We start from the raw sequence: 21458 nt of genomic DNA on the forward strand, positions 1-21458 counted from the left end.
TAACTGAGCATTGTATTGCTGTTTGATATTAAAAAAAATGAATTAAAAAAAAGCACACAACACAGGTAATACTGAATAACAAAAGCAGCTGCAGTTCTGTGGGGGCAGAAGCAGAATTTATTCATCCTAAATAAATACAAATAAAATAAGAATTTTGTTATATATATATATATATATATATATATATATATATATATATTGATTGGTATATTGATAAGGTTAAGATTAAGATTAATTTTTAAAATAAAAAAATGTTTTTATTTTTAAGGGTACACGGTTTTTGCTTTAAATTTAATTGTTTCTTAGAAATATACATTCAGAAGATCCAAGATCAGCCCCCTGTCATTTTTTTATTTTTTTTTTAGAGTTTAGGTCACGTGTACATAACGGTCACACTGCGCGCTTTTATTTTGAATTTCTTGGGAACAGCGCCTACAGCGGCAAAGAGCAGCAGTCCGCGGTAGAAGCAACATCGTGCATTTGACACTGGTGAGTGGCATATCTATCTCTCTATTATTAAAGTTATTGTATTAAACCATCATTACTATCCAAGTATTGTGAGGTAAGACACTGGGGAATTTTCAAAAATGCTTGTTTGAACGCAGGCTCAGCTAATGTGGTGAGTGTTTTAGCTAGCTTTAGCTAATGCGAATAGGCCTAATAAACCTAATTAGTCGAAATGCCGTTACTGTTTTTATATAGCCCCTCTCTAAAACAAAGGCAGTATATACAATTTCGAATAAAAAAAAATGCAAGCTGAATTAGCTCAACAGGCCCATGTGGCGAATTTTTGTTGCTGTGGCAGCTAGCTCTTCAGCTAGTTACTGAGTGTAGTGGGTGAATTTAATCAGCCCACAAGCCACAGTGGCCAGTTAAAAAAGAAAAAATATATATATCATGGCGGACCCGTAACAACATTAATTGACAGCGTTTGCGAGAGTGTGAGAGACAATCGTCCGTGTCACCTTGTCGGCTGCCTGTTTAGTGTGTGTGTGTGTGTGTGTGTGTGTGTCGCTGCAGCTTGAGAGCTGGAGTCAGACGGAACACACGTGAAATAGACACACAGCGCTGAAGTCGCGGACATCGTTAAACTTCTCACACTCACAGATCACTTCTCACACAGCAGATAGAGAAGCAGGTATTTATTTAAAGTTAGAGAGGGAGAAGGAGCGAGGTGAGCCGAGGGAGGGAGGAGGAGCGAGGTGAGCCGAGGGAGGGAGGAGGAGCGGACAGGCAGGAGAGGCTGGGATAAGAGGAGAGAAGCTGCTGATTGAGAAAGGCAGATAAGCTATTTAATTTTGATCAAATTATCATGTAGTTGATTTATGGATAGTGGAATAAATATTGCATGGTGGAGCTTACTGTGGTATTATCATACTGTCAGATCTTGATATCATGATATGTCTTACAATACTGCAATAAATATCATGGGCTTGTTATTGAGGTATTTTGATATTGTTACAACCCTAGTAGAGCACAAAGAGCAGAACAATAGGGGATGATACAGTTAATCTACAGTAAAATTGAACGTGTGTGAAGAAATAGAGCATTTTCTAAATCAATATTTTTACGTCGTGTACTGTTGACTTAAAAAAAAAACAAGACAAATAACAAATGATACAAATGTATGCTTGCAAAATGGTGGCTGGTAAAAACATTGAGTGACTGGTAGAACATCATATTTGTTGAATAATCAAATCGTAGGACCCTGAATCGTAATTGAATCAAATCATGAGGTGCCTTCAGCCTTATACACACATTAATCTAATTTTCAACAGATTCTTTATGTGTGAGACCCCACACATGAAGATAAAAAAATCTTTGATTGAACAGTTTGGATCATATTGTGTGTGGTGTGCTCCGATATTCCAAATACAGCACACCACACACATAAAGATTTGTCTCATGACACACAAGATTCTTGCCCCCTGTGCCAGAATTCTAGTGTGATCAAACGTGATCTGATATTTTTGAAAATATTGAACATGTTTAATATTTACAATTGTCAGCGTGGACCGTTTTTTCTGAGTCGATTGTCAGGAGAATTTTACTCTTTAACACACCCCACACGACAGGATAATCTCATAAAATAATCTTAGGATATCTTAAAATAATCGGCCTAAAATATTCTTCATACTTTTGCCAATATGGCCCTGAAGTTGGCCATTGTTTAATTCTAAATGATGTTTAAAGAGAATATATTTTTTAATGTTCATAGCTCATACTGTCAACCAAATTTATTTTACAGAGGCTCTTAAAAAGAACTTGTTGACAGCACAGGTGAACCAGCAGGAAGCAGAGAGGGAGCTGTCCAAATGGTTCACTGGGGCAAGAGACAGAGGAGGAGGAAGAGCAGCCAGACAGCCGGTGCCAAATTAATAGTAAGCAGTGGTGGAACTGTAAAACTCGTAATGTCTAATAAAGTTACTCCTGTCATACAGAGCCATATATTAACTCTTTCAAGTCAATAAAAACATGGTCCCTCTTCTCTTACTGCACTTCAAAGAGGTCACTGTGGAGAAAACAAAAACCACGGTTTGTAAATGTATGCACCTGGCTGGAGTCCTATACACTGTTTGTAGCTCTCTTTTTTTAAGTGCCCATGTTTTTATTGACTTGGAAGAGTGCCTATATGGCTGTCTATGACAGGAGTAACTTTGCAAGTTTTACAGTGAGGTCAAGACACACAAAACAGCAAACACACACACACATCAAACAAAACACAGCAAATCTTGTTTTCATAAGAAATATTAGCATAATGTAGTCAAACTGGCATTTTAAGGGTTAAAATCCTGATGATTATTCAATATTTGATAGTTTTGATGAGGACTGAAGTTGATCAAAAGATTTAACCCAAAAAAGTTGAAAAAAATATATCAGTAATAGTTTTATTGTGTTTTTAGAAGTGGACATGTCTGCCATAAAAGGGTAGTACAGTTTAAAATCTGACACTACACAAAAAAACTAGAAATGCATCAAAATCAATTTTGTTGCTAATCTTTGACATATCCAAGACTGATAAATGCCCCAGCCAAAAAGTATTTCTTAAATGGAAAATAACTCAATTTTTGTTTGTTTTTTCTTTGAAAAACAGTGACATCGTGGAATCAAACTGGCATTTAAAGGGTTAAAATCCTGAAAATAATAATTGAATATTTTTAAAGTGTTATTTAGAAGTGGACATGTCTGCCAACAAGTGGCCAAAAAGGGAATTTTACATCTTAAACCTGACACTACACAAAAGCTAAAAATGCATCAAAATCAATTTTGTTCTTAATCTTTGACATATCCAAGGCTGTGATAAAAACAATGCCCCAGCCAAAAATTATTTATTATATGAAAAACAGCTCTAGGTTGGATCTTTATTCAAATTGTACTCAGTACTCAATTAGGATGTTTTAAGACAACATTTGTATGTGTACATCTGTAAAAGGTAAGAGGTTTGTGAAAGTGGGACGCATGTATCAATAAATTCCTTTTATTATGGTCAGTGGAGTAGCATAGACCAGGGATCTTTAAGCTGGGACCAAGATGGGTCTTGTGTATATAACTCAGTTGGGGCCCACTCACACCTAGTGTAATGCTGCCTTAAACCCACAGGGGCACGCATGCGACCAACATAGGACTCACAGACTATCCACCCACACTGTAACGAATTGCTGTAAATTTACTGCAGGATTTCAACAGTATTAAGGCGTTTTTTTAAAATGCAGTGCTTTACTGTTAATATTAAAGAAAATCTGTTAAATTACAGTCCATTCAGTTTTTTTTAACAGAACTGTAATGTATTCCTAAAATACAGCACTTTACCGTAAACGTATCTTAACTAACACTATCATGCAGTATTTTGGGCATTCTGGGAAGTGGGAAGAGCATTGCCCGAGCTGCACATGTGAACCTGCCATTCTTGATCCATCCCCATCCTTCTAATTATTTGATGAGTATAGCAATTTTATTTTATTGTTTTATATTATATATTTATATCATTGTTTTATTTGATTGTATTTGTTTTGTTTGCAATGATTACTGCATGTGCACATCATGCTATAGAAGGATATACCAGCTAGCTAAATTAATTAATCAAACATACAAGGAGCACATTTGAATTTCTACTAAGTTAATGTGTGTTGACACCTGCATTTTGCCAGTGAATTCATGAAACTTTACGATAGTCTTGTGTAAACATTTTACCGTCTAAGTCACTTCGACAGTTGACTACAGTGCATGCTAATTATTGTGTGTCACAGTGCAGATTCAAATTTTCAAAAAAATTCAATATTATTTTCAAGATATTTATTGGATGACAAATGAAGTACTGAAGAATATTTGTTTTGCTGAGCTCGATTGACTTTTGACACATTTCTTTGATATTACAGATGCAGTAGATGACTTTACTGCTGCCCTACTTATCATAGTAAGTAGTATACTTGCATGTTCATCACATCACAACAGTCAAGTCTGTTCGGCTTGCAATGATGTTTTCTTGTCGGATCTGTAGCCAAGTTTCTTTATGATACATACATATGCCATGTCATACACTTACTCATCTTATAGCAGTACACTTTGTATTTCACTTTCTATGTCCCAGGGTTCTGCCACTACAGCTGATATTGAGAGGACAATCGCCATACCCGAAACACCTCGTCTGATACCGCTTGGTATGTTTACACCACTGGATATGCAAGCAAAAAAAACCTGAACCTGAATTTTTCTTATGTTTTCAATCCTAACTCTACACATTTCTGACTTTTATTGTTTTATTTATCAGATTCAGTTCAACAATTTGATTTGTTACACATATAAATACAAATAAACATATATATGTCATATATATAATTTTTCAGGCCTTTCGTTGGAATAAACCCAGAGAGGCACCAAGACTGGACGAGGCAAAGTCGTATCCAAGAAAACGGGCAAAGTTACAACCAAGAAGAGTACCACAGTGAACCCACATGTGTCCACTCTGCTAAGGAGACTCATGGATTTTGAGTGGGACTTCATTTGAGATGGTGAGATTACTCAATCCCATTAATCTATTTGTCAAAGCACCTGATTTTCTTTCTCTCTCTCTCTCACTCTCTCTCTCTCTCTCTCTCTCTCTACTACTCTACAAATACTTATTATTTTCTCATTACCACACATAAACTGTTTGGATATTTCTGGTTGGAATGTCATTATGATAGGAGGGAATGAGGGGCACAAATGTTAATTTTGTATGCATGTTGTATGTTGTATGTTAATTTTTTATGCATTGTAAGTTGTTTTGGAGCTGATCTCTCTCTCTCTCTTTCTCTCTCTTTCTCTCTGTCTCAGGCACACACACACGGCTACCTGGGCTGGATTGAGAAACCTGGTGTCTTTGAATGAGTCGTAACTCTCCTGCCAATGTTCTTGGACTTTCGCACTAACAGTAACTACAGTTTTGTAACATGTACTGTTTAGTGATGTTCATGTTAATTAACATTCATTTATTTAACATGCAATTGCTCTGCATGTGAAGGTTTTGCATGTCAACTTTACATTCAAATAAAAAGTTAAGTGCAATAAGAAGCTGTGCAGCTTTTTCTCTTACATTGCAGTCACAGGATTGAAAAAATCAGTAGGTTTATTTTATTATGGTTCGCCATCTGTTTGTAGCCATGTTTCAAACAGATTTAGAGACAGTGACATATATTAACATGTTTTCCTTAACAAAAGTGCCTTTAATTGTATGCAATCATGTTACTACTCATGTCTTAATTTAGTTTTAAAAAATAGTTTATTAAAATGTATAAATAATACAAACTAAATAGTCATTTAATTGTAAAATACTGTGAAATTAATTTTAAAAACCAGTTCATACTGTATTTTTCATGAACAGTACAAAACTGTAAAGTAAGCGACAATAAAAAGATGTTAATTTTACGGTAACAAAAGGGCAACCCAGCTGCCAGTAGTTTACTGTTTTTTTCATTTACAGTACAAAGCTGTAACTTTCAGTGACAGTAAAAAGATGTAAATTTTACGGTAATATAATGGCAACCCAGCTGCCAGTTGTTTACTGTTTTTTTACAGGAACATTTTTAACAGTGCATGTTTCAGCTCACAAAAAGGGTCTTGCATATCTTGCCCAGTTGGAGCCCACCTGACACCTAGTGTAATCCTGCCTTAAACCCACATGGTCAGTTAGCATGGGGCCAACATGGAACCTGTGGACAATCCCACTTGCAACCCATATTTCAGCCCATACTGTCCCCATGTAGGTCCCCCATAGGATCTAAAGCTGGGACCAAGATTGGTCTTGTCTGCTTTGCCCAGCTGGGGCCTACCTAAAACCTTGTGTAATCCTGCCTTAAACCCACATTGTCAGTTAGCATGGGGCCAACATGGAACCTGTGGACAATCCCACTTGCAACCCATATTTCAGCCCATAATGTCCCCATGTAGGTCCCACATAGAACTTAAAGCTGGGACCAAGATTGGTCTTGTCTGCTTTGCCCAGCTGGGGCCTACCTAAAACCTTGTGTAATCCTGCCTTAAACCCACATTGTCAGTTAGCATGGGGCCAACATGGAACCTGTGGACAATCCCACTTGCAACCCATATTTCAGCCCATAATGTCCCCATGTAGGTCCCACATAGAACTTAAAGCTGGGACCAAGATGGGTCTTGTCTGCTTTGCCCAGCTGGGGCCTACCTAAAACCTTGTGTAATCCTACCTTAAACCCACATGGGCAATGGGCTTGGGGCCAACATGGAACCCGCGGACAATCCCATATGGGTGTGATGTGAGAATCCCATATAGGGCCCATTATTTAGCCCACTTTGTACCCACATGGGCCCCACTTAAAAATGTTGGCTGGGAAGTGGAGCAGTTAAGTGACATAATGGTTTATTTGGTGATACAAGCATAAAAATTGGCATGAGCAGTCTCTGTTGGTCACTTGACAATGACCCACCGACAGTTATTTGAATTTCCAAGATGGCGGCCATTTTTCAAGATGGCCAACACCTTAGTGGAGCAGTTAAGTGATATAATGGTTTATTTGGTGATACAAGCATACAAATTGGCATGAGCAGTCTCTGCTGGTCACTTGACAATAACCCACCCACAGTTACTTGAAATTCCAAGATGGCGGCCATTTTTCAAGATGGCTGACACCTTAGTGGAGCAATTAAATTATATAATGGCTAATTTGGTGATACAAGCATAAAAATTGGCATGAGCAGTCTCCATGGGTCACTTGACAATAAGCCACCCACAGTTACTTGGGTTGACAAAAAAACACTCCCAGCCACTTGAAATTTCTATTTTCAAGATGGCTGCCCCCTGGATCCTCAAAAGATCAATTTTCTCATAGAAATGTATTGGGTTTTAGATTATTCTGGAAACCAAGTTTTAACACATCATAATACAGTTGTGTTGATTTGACTCTTCTTAATGAGTTGCAGTCCGTCCCAAAGCACTCACAAGCGGCCCAGTCCTCCCGCAGCGGTCTCTCCCAGCTGCAGTCAGAGCAGGAGATGTTAACCCCTCAGCGTCCAGTTTGCACCAGTCTGCAAATGAATCACACATGCGTGCAATTGCAGCTCAGTAGCGGCTCAGAAAACACTGACCCGAGGCAGGTACTTTCTGATCCTCTGTCCCAAGCCACACCCATAGCGGCTCACTAGAGGGAAAAGTACCTGATGGAAACACACCTTTTGTCCTGACTTCCAGCCAGACCATGCTGTCCCATATTCATTCCCACAGGGCCGACATATAGAGACAGACTCTCTCATTCACACCTACGGGCAATTTAGAGCCACCAATTAAGCCTAAGTGCATGTTTTTGGACTTTGAAGCCGGAGTACGGAGTATGCAAACTCCGTACAGAAGAGCCGCAGCAAGATGCGAGAGTGTTAACCACTACACCACCGTGTAGCCCCTGTCCCATATTGTGTCTTGTTAAATTTTAATTTTATGAAGTTGTAGTGTAAATTCACTACCCCTTTTGAGTGAAAAGAATGGATGGACGACCAGGTTGAAGTTCCTTTTAGTCTTCTTTATTATAACTCATCAAAAAATACAGGAACATTGGAGGAGACTATTGTCCAATTTTAAGGCTGTTGAATGAAAGGTCCCATACCAAATGTAGCCCTGTCTCCTCTAAATTTCTCTATGTGTGAGGCGTTTTAAGCCCTCGGTTCAACGCAGGGGAGCGTCTTCCAGGGGCACAAATACACTACTAAATTTACTTTTGAACCTTATTTGGCTGACATCCAAACCCCTCTTCTTTCTGATCGATGTTCACATTAAAACATCTCCTCTGTCAAAACAGCTGTCCCCAGAGTCTCCCCGAGAAGTCCTGATGTCTCTATTTTTTCGAAGGGTCAGGATGAGCCCCAAAGGGTCAGAGAGGCCCCTCTTTACTGGCACCAATATCCTCTGCCCATGTCACATACAGTATACTATTTGTGGCAAGAAAATATACTACAAAGTATTGTATCTTTATAATATAATTTGGAACAAAGAAACCTTTTTACAGAGGTAGGTAGGGGTGAGTCCCCATTTGGTTTAGGAAACCTTTGGGAACCTCCTTCTGGGAGGCAGGTACGATCCCTGTTTTTCCTTTTATACTATTTCTTTGTGGTTAGGTAAGTTAGCTTCTATTAAAATATTTACTACCTTTTGGTAAATACAAATTTGTGTTGGACTGCAACTCTGGTCGTTTTCGTCTCTGGTAGTTGGGAAAAAGGGAGACACATTGTGTTACGCTCCACCAACACTTGAGGAATCTGCCACTTTTTTCTTATAAACCTGTTACTTTTTTCTCATAGATTTGCCACTTTTTTCATGTAGATTTGCCACTTTTTTCTCATAAATCTGCTATTTTTTTCTTGTAGATTTGCCACTTTTTTCTCATAAATCTGTTACTTTTTTCTTGTACATTTGCCACTTTTTTCTTATAAATCTGCTACTTTTTCTCGTAGATTTGCCACTTTTAATCTCATAAATCTGCTACTTTTTTCTCCTAGATTTGTCACGTTTTTCGCATAAATCTGCTACTATTTTTCTCACAGATTTGGCATTTTTTCCCAATAAAACTGCTACTGTTTTTCTCGTAGATTTGCCACTTTTTTCCTATAAATCTGCTACTTTTTTCTTGTAGATTTGCCACTTTTAATCTCACAAATTTACGACTTTTTCCTCAAAATATTACCCCCTCCCCTGGGTCCTTTTTTTTTGTTTGTTTGTTTTTCTTTCTTGGCCTTAATATGCCATCGTAGTATTTTGAGGAATCTCTGCAGTTCCACTTTCTTTACCAGCTAATGTTGTTTGTCTGCTGTTTAGTGCAGCAGACAAACAAATCCTTTAAATCAGGACTAAAAACACTATTGTTTACTGCAGCATACTCTTAACTTTAACACTTATCTGCTCTACTCTACTGCCCTTACTTTTTAACTACACAATGTTTGACTTGTGCTTTTTATTATTTTATCTCTTTTTTATCCTGCTGTATCTTATTTTATCCTATTTATATTTTTATTTCTATTTCCCTGTTTTAATTGACTGTTTTTACTGTTTTCAATTATGTTTTGCTGTTTTTAAAGTGTATGTAAAGCACTTTGAATTACCTTGTGTTGAATTGTGCTATACAAATAAACTTGCCTTGCCTTGGCAGGTAGTTAAATCAGAGTTCATAAAAACTATTTATAAGAGTAGCTAAAGTCAACTTAAACAATAAAGTTGAGGGTCATAATTGGGTTATGATAAACAGGTTCCTCCCACTTTACACTGTTTTTCTTTGTCAAGAGGCAGAACACTCTAAAAAGTTGTGTTGTTGATTTTGATTCGCCCATGAAACTCCCTGTACGTGACACACCTAACTCTATAAAATGAGCTACTACACTGCAAAAAAGGCAACTTTTGTTTGGTTGGTAAAACTTGGAAATATAAATTATTGACATTTAGGGCAATAATGTAAGTTAGCACAACAAAGGAAGCCAGTTGTCTGCTCAAAAACAAGTTGGTGAGTTGTTGTTAATTATATCTTTAAGTTGGGGTTCACAACAAGGGACAATAGTTCTGATAACTCTTATTTCTTTGTTGTGAAATGCGGGAAAGCGGTGAAATTCGGTCATTAGCGAAAGCTAGCGGCTAACTGATGCTAGCGGCTAACTGATGCTAGTGGCTAACGGAAGCTAGCGGCTAACTGATGCTAGCGGCGCTGCTTGTTACAGCTACAAGAGTAGCCATTAGTGTATCAATGCTAACTCAAAATTGCGGTCGCAACATTAGCTGACATTTCATAGCGGCGTTACAATCGTGCCAATTCAGCACATTACAGAAGTTAGCAGAAGTAAGGATTAAAAGTTATTACTATGTAAAATTATAAGTTAGTACAACTTACAGTTGAGTTGACAAAAATCAGATTTCAGAGTTGAGCAAACTCAAAAACAAAACTTAAAATATTTAGTTTAATTGTCCAACTTCAAATTTTATCGAAGTTTGTTGCCTTGAAATTTTGAGTTTTTCAGTTTTTCGTTTCTCATTTATTGATATGACGTCGGACACATCAGAAGCCGGAAAATAAAAGTCCCGTCAAAATAAAAGTCCCGTATTAATAAGTACTTATTATCAAGCATAAAAAACAAAAAAAGTATCATCCTACACAGTATAGGCTACTGTTCTCTGAACCATGCATGGTTTACATTTATTAACATAATTATTATTGATTATTAATTGTAATTATTACTAATGCCAGGCCTAACGCCATAAATGAAAGCTATCGCTATGAAAGAGTTTAAGTACCGCTGGCATTAGTTATGACCAAGTTTTACAGACACAAATTGAAAATCCACAACAACAAAAAAACAGGTGATAGAAATGCAACTGAGAAAAAGACTTTTACTACTTTTTACTTCAGAACCAAACATGAAGTGGACATTAATAATGCAGAGCAATCACATATATATTAAATTCAAAGAAGCAAGTAGATGTTCACAAAGTTCACTTCAGTTTGAAAAATGTAAACTCTGTGCTATGCCTTGTCATAAAAAACATGTCAGTGTTTAAAAAAGCTCTGATTTATCTGATCTTGATTCAGAAAACCAGAATTTTGAAAGTTGTTTCTGGTATTGCAGACATACATTTTTACACTTTTACACAAGGCAGACTCAATGTGCTTCACAATGTATACACATAATTACAGTTAAAAAAACAAAAAAACAAAAAAAAAAAAAACAACAAAAAACACAGAAAAATCAAACAAAAATTAATTACAATTACGATTACAAATTAATTGAAGAGTGCAGGTAGACAAGCTATTCCATATTCACCACATATTACTTACAATAGTGTATTAGGGCCAAGTATGAAAAAAAGGGTAAGGGGGTAATATTTCAAGAAAAAAAGTGGCAAATTTGCGAGAAAAACAAACAAATCTGCTACTTGGATTTCACTTTTTTCTCATAAATCTGCTATTTTTTTTCTCTTAGATCTGCCACATTTTTCTTATAAATCGGCTTCTTTTCCTCATAGATTTGCCACTTTTTTCTTATAAACCTGTTACTTTTTTCTCATAGATTTGCCACTTTTTTCATGTAGATTTGCCACTTTTTTCTCATAAATCTGCTATTTTTTTCTTGTAGATTTGCCACTTTTAATCTCATAAATCTGTTACTTTTTTCTTGTAGATTTCCCACTTTTTTCTTATAAATCTGCTACTTTTTCTTGTAGATTTGCCACTTTTAATCTTATAAATCTGCAACTTTTTTCTCCTAGATTTGCCACTTTTAATCTCATAAATCTGCTACTTTTTTCTCCTAGATTTGTCACGTTTTTCGCATAAATCTACTACTTTCTTTCTCACAGATTTGGCATTTTTTCCCAATAAAACTGCTACTGTTTTTCTCGTAGATTTGCTACTTTTTTCCTATAAATCTGCTATTTTTTTCTCTTAGATTTGCCAAATTTTTCTTATAAATCTGCTACTTTTCCTCGTAGATTTGCCACTTTTTTCTTATAAATCTTTAACTTTTTTTCTCATAGATTTGCGACTTTTTTCATGTAGATTTGCCTTTTTTTTCTCATAAATCTGTTACTTTTTTCTTGTAGATTTGCCACTTTTTTCTCATAAATCTGCTACTTTTTCTCGTAGATTTCCCACTTTTTTCTCATAAATCTGCTACTTTTTCTCGTAGATTTGCCACTTTTAATTTTATAAATCTGCTACTTTTTTCTCCTAGATTTGTCACGTTTTTCGCATAAATCTACTACTATCTTTCTCACAGATTTGGCATTTTTTCCCCAATAAAACTGCTACTGTTTTTCTCGTAGATTTGCCACATTTTTCCTATAAATCTGCTACTTTTTTCTTGTAGATTTGCCACTTTTAATCTCACAAATTTACGACTTTTTCCTCAAAATATTACCCCCTCCCCTGGGTCCTTTTTTTTTTGGTTTGTTTTTCTTTCTTGGCCTTAATACGCCATCGTAGTATTTTCCACATTTCCGCTTTGTGATGTATTACTTTGTGTTCATCCTGCTGAAGTAGCACCATAGTGAAAGTCAAGAAAGTGTTGAAATTCACACAACTAATATGTCATGAACCCACATGCAACAACATTTTGTTTTTTTCAACGTATCTGAGACCAGGTAAACAGAACAGAACAGGTAAAAAGCAGCGATAATTTGTTTCTTGACCATGGTTAATGACTGGAAGAAAGGTTGTGGTATCTACAATTAATGCAAATATACAAATTATTATGCAATGAACCTCCACAATTAAAAAAACATAACTCCTCACATTTTGCAACGTCATAAAAGGTAAAAATTGGATACAAATGAATGTAATCTATTTCACTAAGAAATATGTATGACGTTAATTGACGCTACTCTAATATAGAAGGTAGTTTGATCCAATTTAATCTAATCATTTGCAATTTATGCTGCTTTAATTCCTAAAGATTCCCTTATTAGTCCCATAATGGGGAAATTGCCCCTTTTTTCACGTAGATTTTCCATTCTTAATCTCATAAATCTGCTTATTTTTCCTTGTAGATCTGCAACTTTTTTCTCATATATTTGCCACTTTTTTTATTATGAATCTGATACTTTTTTCTTGTAGATTTGCCACTTCTTCTTATACATTTGCTACTTTTTTCTCATCGATTTGCCACTTTTTTCTTATAAATCTGCTTCTTTTCCCTTGTAGATCTGCAACTTTTGTATCAGATATTTGTCACTTTTTTCTTATGAAACTGCTTCTTTTTCCTCATAGACTTGCCCCTTTTTTCACGTAGATTTTCCATTCTTAATCTCATAAATCTGCCAATTTTTTCTCATAGATTTTCCACTTTTCTATCATAAATCTGTTACTTCTTCCTCATAGATTTGCCACTTCTTTCTTATAAATCTGCTTATTTTTTCTTGTAGATCTGCAACTTTTTTCTCATAAATTTGCCACTTTTTTTCTTATGAATCTGATACTTTTTTCTTGTAGATTTGCCACTTCTTCTTATACATTTGCTACTTTTTTCTCGTCGATTTGCCACTTTTTTCTTATAAATCTGCTTCTTTTCCCTTGTAGATCTGCAACTTTTGTATCAGATATTTGTCACTTTTTTCTTATAAATCTGCTTATTTTTCCTTGTAGATCTGCAACTTTTTTCTCATATATTTGCCACTTTTTTTCTTATGAATCTGATACTTTTTTCTTGTAGATTTGCCATTTTTTTCCTATAAATCTGCAACTTTTTTCTTTTGGATTTGCCACTTTTTCCTTATAAGTCTGCTACTATTTTCTGGTAGATTTGCCACTTTTTCTAAAGAATATGCTACTTTTTTCTTGTGGTTTTGCGATTTTTAGTCTTATAAATCGGCTCCTTTTTCTCTTAGATCTGCCGCTTTTTCCTATAAACTTTTTTCTCATATATTTGCCACTTTTTTTCTTATGAATCTGATACTTTTTTCTTGTAGATTTGCCACTTCTTCTTATACATTTGCTACTTTTTTCTCGTCGATTTGCCACTTTTTTCTTATAAATCTGCTTCTTTTCCTTGTAGATCTGCAACTTTTGTATCAGATATTTGTCACTTTTTCCTCATAGACCTGCCACTTTTTTCATGTAGATTTTCCATTCTTAATCTCATAAATCTGCCAATTTTTTCTCATAGATTTTCCACTTTTCTATCATAAATCTGTTACTTTTTTCTCGTCGATTTGCCACTTTTTTCTTATAAATCTGCTTCTTTTTCCTTGTAGATCTGCAACTTTTGTCTCATATATTTGTCACTTTTTTCTTATAAATCTGATACTTTTTTCTTGTAGATTTGCCACTTCTTCTTATACATTTGCTACTTTTTTCTCTCGTTGATTTGCCACTTTTTTCCTATAAATCTGCTTCTTTTTCCTTGTAGATCTGCCACTTTTTTCTTGTTGATTTGCGACTTTTTCCTCAAAAATCTGCAACTATTTTCCCATAGATCTGCAACTTTTTTCTCATATATCTGCTCCTTTTTTCTCGTATATTATCCACTTGTAATGTCATATATCTGATATTCTTATCATGTAGATTTGAATCTTTTTTTCTTATAAATCTGCTACTTTTGCCACTTTTTTCTCGTCGATTTGCCACTTTTTTCTTCTTAAATCTGCTTCTTTTCCCTTGTAGATCTTCAACTTTTGTATCAGATATTTGCCACTTTTTTTCTTATGAATCTCATACTTTTTTCTTGTAGATTTGCCACTTCTTCTTATACATTTGCTACTTTTTTCTCGTCGATTTGCCACTTTTCTCTTCTAAATCTGCTTCTTTTCCATTGTAGATCTGCAACTTTTGTATCAGATATTTGTCACTTTTTTCTTATAAATCTGCTTCTTTTCCCTTGTAGATCTGCAACTTTTGTATCAGATATTTGTCACTTTTTTCTTCTAAATCTGCTTCTTTTCCATTGTAGATCTGCAACTTTTGTATCAGATATTTGTCACTTTTTTCTTATAAATCTGCTTCTTTTCCCTTGTAGATCTGCAACTTTTGTATCAGATATTTGCCACTTTTTTCTTATAAATCTGCTTCTTTTCCCTTGTAGATCTGCAACTTTTGTATCAGATATTTGCCACTTTTTTCTTATAAATCTGCTTCTTTTCCCTTGTAGATCTGCAACTTCTGTATCAGATATTTGTCACTTTTTTCTTATAAATCTGATCCTTTTTGTGAACACACCAAGCTATCGGGAGCTGTGAGGGGGGTTAGCTGTCAGTCAGTCCTGGGATTCAAACCGGCGAACACGGACTAAACTGATTCAGTGTTGTGTTTGCAGCCTGGTAGTTTTCCTGCTCTGTGCAGGAACAGCAGAGGTAACACCAGACTGCTGGGCAGATAGAACCAGGCTGTAGACCACATTATAAAACGTTTATCACAGATGTTAAGTACTGATGTAAAAGACAGCCCACCAAAAACCAGGGCACTCAAGAACCTCGCGAACAGAGTTCCCATGATAGCCAATATGGTGTAGAAAGCCCTCTGCTTTGATTGGTCAATGTGGTCCCTGTTCCCGCCCACCTCCCCCGGCCCTGGACGAATCAGAACACAGAGAACAGAAATGCTGAGAAAAGAGACAACAAGAAAACAGACGCCAAAGAACAAGAAATATGGGACTGTGGCGAAGTTTCTATACATTGCTAGTCCCACTGTAGCAAAGCTCATCAGCCAAACACACCCGATGCAGATGTTCCTGATCCGGACCCCGCCAGCCTGTCTCAGCCCCAGGTAGGTGACCGGGTGAACCACAGCCAGGTAGCGCTCCACACAGGTGAGGAGGTGAAACAGAGTCTGCCCAGGTGAGATGATGCTGAATGCTTTCCCTCCCAACACGGTCATCACATCTTGAGAAGTGTAGACGCCGTAACTGTAGAAGCAAGAGCCCAGGAAACTGATCAGCTCCAGGGAAACCATATGAAAGGTGAAGACGTCCGAGTGACTCGTTGCCGAGGCAGCGGGGCGTTTCCTCCGCCGGCGGTAGCCCATGTAGAGGACGAGGATGAAGAGAGGGAGGAGGAGGAGATAGGCGAGACAGAGAGCTGTAGACATAAAGAGGCTGTTCGTGATCTCCAAGCAATCGTCAGTTGGAGGTTTGAGGGAAGAGTTGGAGGAGGAATTAGCCGACATGTTTGATTCTACAGAGAGAAAAAGAACAATGTTGAAGTCAGATACAGGAAAAATATGTGAGAATTTGTCATGGAGCAACTTTACAGACACATTTTCTAACATGAAGCCTGAACGGAAAAGATTTGCTGCTTTTTTCCTATGAATCTGCTACTATTTTCTCGCAGATTTGCCACTTTTTTCTAATAGATCTGCTACTTTTTTCTTGTAGATTTGCCACTTTTTTTTCCTTATAAATCTGCACATTTTTCTCATAGATTTGACACTTCTTCTATAAATCTGCTACTTTTTTCCAGTCAATTTACCACTTTTTTCTTATAAATCTGCCACTTTTTTCTTGAAGATTTGCAACTTTTTTCGCTACTTTTTCCTCATAGATTTGCCACTTTTTTCTTATAAATCTGCTACTTTTTTCTCTCATGGATTTTCGCTACTTTTTCCTCATAGATTTGCCACTTTTTTCTTATAAATCTGCTACTTTTTTCTCTCATGGATTTTCGCTACTTTTTCTCTCATGGATTTGCCACCTTTTTTCTATAAATCTGCAACTTTTTCCTCATAGATTGCCACTTTTTTTCTAACATAAATCTGCTACTTTTTCCTCATAGAGTTGCCATTTTTTTCTTTTCATAATATAATCATATAAATCTGCCACGTTTCTTGTATATTTGTCACTTTTTTCCCATAAATCTGTTACTTTATTATCATAGATTTACCACTTTATTATCATTAATCTGCTACTTTTTTCTTGTATATTTGCCACCTTTTTCTTATAAATCTGATACTTTTTTCTCATAGATTTTCCACTTCCACCTATTAATTTGCTACTTTGTTCTCGTCAATTTGCCACTTTTTTCTTGAAGATTTGCAACTTTTTTCTTATTAATTTGCTACTTTTTCCTCATAGATTTGCCTTTTTTTATCATCATATAATCATATAAATCTGCCACTTGTTTCTCATAGATTTGCCACTTTCTTCTCATAAATCTGCTACTTTTTTCTCATAGATGTGCCAGTTTTTTCTTATAAATCTGCTACTTTTCTTGTTGATTTTTCCAGTTTTAATCACATGAATCTGCCACTTTTTTCTTGAAGATTTGCAACTTTTTTCTTATTAATTTGCTACTTTTTCCTCATAGATTTGCCACTTTTTTCTTATAAATCTGCAAATTTTTCTCGTAGATTTGCTATTTTTCTCTCATAAATCTGCTACTTTTTTCTATAAATCTGCTACTTTTTTTCTTTCGTCGATTTGCCACCTTTTTTCTATAAATCTGTGACTTTTTCCTCATAGATTGCCACTTTTTTTCTCTCATAAATCTGCTACTTTTTCGTCATAGAGTTGCCATTTTTTTCCATCATAAATCTGCTACTTTTTCCTCATAGAGTTGCCATTTTTTCCTTTTCATAATATAATCATATAAATCTGCCACGTTTCTCGTATATTTGTCACTTTTTTCCCATAAATCTGTTACTTTATTATCATAGATTTACCACTTTATTATCATTAATCTGCTACTTTTTCCTCGTAGAGTTGCCACTTTTTTCCTATGAATCTGCTACTTTTTTCTTGTATATTTGACACATTTTTCCAATAAATCTGCTACTTTTTTCTAAGGTAAGGTAAGGTAAAAACTTTAATGTCCCCGAATGGCAATTTGATTTATAGACAGTAGTATCAGACAAAACAGCATAAAATACAACTACAAAATACACACAAATGCAATAGTACAAACAACACAGTTCCATGTTATCACTCACTGTTAAATATAGTACACTGTAAAAAATGTTTGTAGAAATTACAGTAAAACACTGTCAAATTATATCAGAAATAGGGCGTGAAATTAAAAATGTAATATCACCGTAGTAGACACTTTTAATTACCGTAAATCAAAGAATAGCACAAAACTTTTACTTTTTTCTGTCATAAACTTGTTAAGCAAAACACAGTTTTGCTGTAAAAAATATTAGATTTTTCATTTAAAATGAATGGAGAAATACCATAACGTCACAAGGACATAACTACCCTAAAAATAATAGCAGACCAAAGGACCTAACAAAGGACCTAAAAAGACCAAAAGAGTCACAAAACGACCAAAAAAAGAGACAGAAAATGACCAAAAGAGACACAAAACCATCAAAAAAGACACACAATGACCAAAAGAGACACAAAACTATCTAAAAAGACACAAAATGACCAAAAAAAAGACAGAAAACGACCAAAAGAGACATGAAATTATCAAAGAAAGACACAAAATGACCAAAAAAATACGTAAAATTATAAAATGAGACACAAAATTACCAAAAAGAGACACAATAGGGATAAAATGGCAAGTGATTTTTCAGTCTAAATGACAGATTTAGCTGATATTTACATTTAAATTTACACACAAATTTACCACAGCTGCCGGTATTTTACCGTAAATTAAACAGAATATTTTTTACAGTGTAGAATTATGAGAAGCACAATGTCCTGACATCAATGCTTGTTAAATCTCTTAGATTTGCCACTTTTTTCTCATAAATCTGCCACTTGCTGCTACCTCCGGCATGTTTTTTTTACTGACAATCATCAAGTTAATAATAAAAACGCACCTTGTCTGCTGCACTTGTTTTTGATTGAACCTTCTTCTTCTGCGTCTCCGACTCACTGACTGCTGATTTGATCCACATATACTAATGTTCACTCTCCTGTCTGGGAGTGAGTTATTAATGATGTGACAGAGTGACAGGTGGAGGTGTTTTGCATGTTTCAAAACACACTTCTGATGAGTCTAGACTCTAATCAAAGCAGGCAGATTTCCCTGTGGTCTGCGCTATTTTATGCTGCTTAAATTCATTCATCCAGTGTTGTGTTTGCAGCCCAGTAGATTTTATTCTGTGCAGATTATTACATAAAACTCCTATTAATCCTGAATTATTCTCATATATTTGCACAACTATCCCCCTTTTTGCCACTTTTTTCTTGCAGATTTGCCACTTTTTTCCCTAGATCTGCCACTTTTTTTCTCATAAATATTTTCTTGAAGATCTGCCATTTTTTTTCTTATAAATTTGCTACTTTTTCTTGTGGATTTGCCACTTTTTTCTCATGAATGTGCTACTTTTTTCTCGTAGATTTGCCACTTTTTCATTATAAATCTGTTACTCTCCTCGTAGATTTGCCCCGACCACTGGTCCCTACAGCTATTGCTGTATGGGACCAGTGCTCGGTGCGATTGCCCCGAGGCCCTAATAAAATAATAATAATAATAATAATAACTACAACATTTCCTCTGGGGAAATTCTGAAAGGGCCACGGGGGCTACTGCCGGTGTGTGTACACTATGATGAGATTTTTCAGAGATTTCAGACAATTAATACTAGTAATGTTATGATACTACATTATATATAGTAATAATAAAATAATAAAATATAGTAATATATATATTATATACAAGGAGCACACCTACAACAAGCATTCCTTTTCAAGTATTTATTTATACAGCAATCTATGCCCTTTAACCTCTAAATGTGTGTGTGTGTGTGTGTGTGTGTGTGTGTGTGTGTTCTTGTACTTCCTACATAGTGAGGACCAGAACAGGTTTTTAACCAACAGAGTGAGGACATTTTTGCAAAGTGAGGACATTTCGGCGGTCCTCACTTCTTTAAAGGCTTTTTTGAGATTTCAGACTTTGTTTTAGGGTTAAGGTTACAAAAAATTATAATTAACTGAAACTGTTTTTTGTGGTTACAAAACGAACTAAAATTATAGTGAAAATGTCCTTCGTTTTTGTCTTTGTCAACTTTTTTCATACATAATGAAGATGGATCAGACAAAGGAAATAAAGGCAAAATTTACTGTGACCTCTTTTAATCTCCCACCCAACAAATACCCCATTACAAAAAAATACAACTAACAAATACTAAATTAAAACTAAAGTACTAAAACTAGCAAACTCACTCTAAAAACTTATTAAATCTAACTGAATTTGAAAACAAAAATTAACAAAAAAAAATTAAAACTAAAACTAATGAAAAATCCAAAACTATTATAACCTTGCTAGGGAATTCACTGTTCTAATGAGGGTCCTCACAAAGATAGAAGTACAAGAATGTGTGTCTGTGTGTGTCTGTGTGTGTGTGTGTGTGTGTGTGTGTGTGTGTGTGTGTGTGTGTGTGTGTGTGTGTGTGAAGCATATGTATCTGGAGGAGTGTGCGCTTTTCAGCAATAAAAAAATAGAAATAAACATATGAATATAAACATAAAATAGAAATAAAAATATGAATGAAAGACGTAACGAATTCGGCGATTACCATTGGCCGCGAATCCAGCCAATCAGCGTCAATGCGGATATGACGTATGGACGCTAAAGATGGCGTCAGTTTCAAACGGCTCCTGAACGAATGTCGCTGTAAGTGTTTATAAAAGTTTATTACAGACTATTTTCAACTATTCTTGTAAATATTGTGATTTAAAAAAGTAAAATGAACCTCATCATACGTGTTAAAACTAGTTTGGAGCAGATTAAAAAAGTCGTGGTTTTTGTGTTATTATAATTATTATAATTATGTGAAAATCAGCTATCTGTGTTTTTTTGACACGTGCCGAATTGTTAAGTACACCACATTGATTCCTAAATAGTCTTAAATATTGTTTAAAGTGGGACTAACTCGGGAGATTTTGCGGTTTTTTATTACCCCGGACATAACTCCATTCACGAAATGTGGGATTTTATATTTACTTCTTCACTGAGAAAACTGTAAACACCGCAGAGAAATAAATAAAACACCGATATAATCCTCATGCCCTTCCTTCAAATTCGTCTTATAATAGATTCACTAAGCGGCACTTAACATGTGTAAAATATCGTTAAAAGTATGTGGAAATAAGCTATAGCTGTGGTTTTTTGACAGGTGCCCCGAATTGTCATAAGTAGACCCGATTTATTCCTAAAAAAATAGCCTTAAATGTTGTTTTAAAGCAGCTGTTCTCAACCTTGGGGTCGGGACCCCAATTGGGGTCGCTAGATGATTTCTGGGGGTCGCCAAATCATTTTGGAAGTCAGCTCTGTCTCCACTGTGTTAAAGTGTTTTAGTCTTTTTGGTCATTTAATGTCTTTTTTTTGGTCATTTTGTCTTCTTTTTTTTTTTTTTATAATTTTGTGGGGTTTTTTTTTAGTAATTTTTTGGGTTATTTAAGTAATTTTGTTTCTTTTGGTCATTTTGTGTCTTTTGGTCATTTTGTGTCTTATTTTTCCCGCTCATTTTGTGGTCAAGTTGTGTCTTTTTGGTCATTTTGTTTTTATTTTTTGGTAATTTTGTGTCTTTTTGGTCATTTTGTCATTT

The 21458-nt window shown here is 35.4% G+C and overlaps 1 protein-coding gene and 1 long non-coding RNA gene across 2 annotated transcripts; one reads left to right on the forward strand and one right to left on the reverse strand.

Annotated features, from left to right (window-relative positions):
- The first annotated feature begins 4313 nt into the window (after window positions 1-4313).
- Window positions 4314-5535, forward strand: LOC131989112 (uncharacterized). Its single transcript, XR_009395929.1, has 4 exons — window positions 4314-4414; window positions 4589-4658; window positions 4845-5009; window positions 5314-5535. It is a non-coding gene; the product is annotated as an uncharacterized LOC131989112 (long non-coding RNA).
- A 9690-nt stretch (window positions 5536-15225) lies between these two features.
- LOC131989092 (uncharacterized) lies at window positions 15226-16212 on the reverse strand. Its single transcript, XM_059354271.1, has one exon. It carries the CDS (start codon window positions 16131-16133, stop codon window positions 15258-15260), a length of 876 nt encoding a protein of 291 aa, XP_059210254.1. The 5' UTR covers window positions 16134-16212; the 3' UTR covers window positions 15226-15257.
- Between the last annotated feature and the right edge of the window lie 5246 nt (window positions 16213-21458).

This window comes from Centropristis striata, chromosome 17, assembly GCF_030273125.1.
Source record: "Centropristis striata isolate RG_2023a ecotype Rhode Island chromosome 17, C.striata_1.0, whole genome shotgun sequence".
Classification (NCBI taxonomy): Eukaryota; Metazoa; Chordata; class Actinopteri; order Perciformes; family Serranidae; genus Centropristis; species Centropristis striata.

What these genes read in the sequence shown, in the direction of transcription:
- LOC131989092 (XM_059354271.1), bottom strand. Translation starts at nt 16,133, where the DNA reads ATGTCGGCTAATTCCTCCTCCAACTCTTCCCTCAAACCTCCAACTGAC.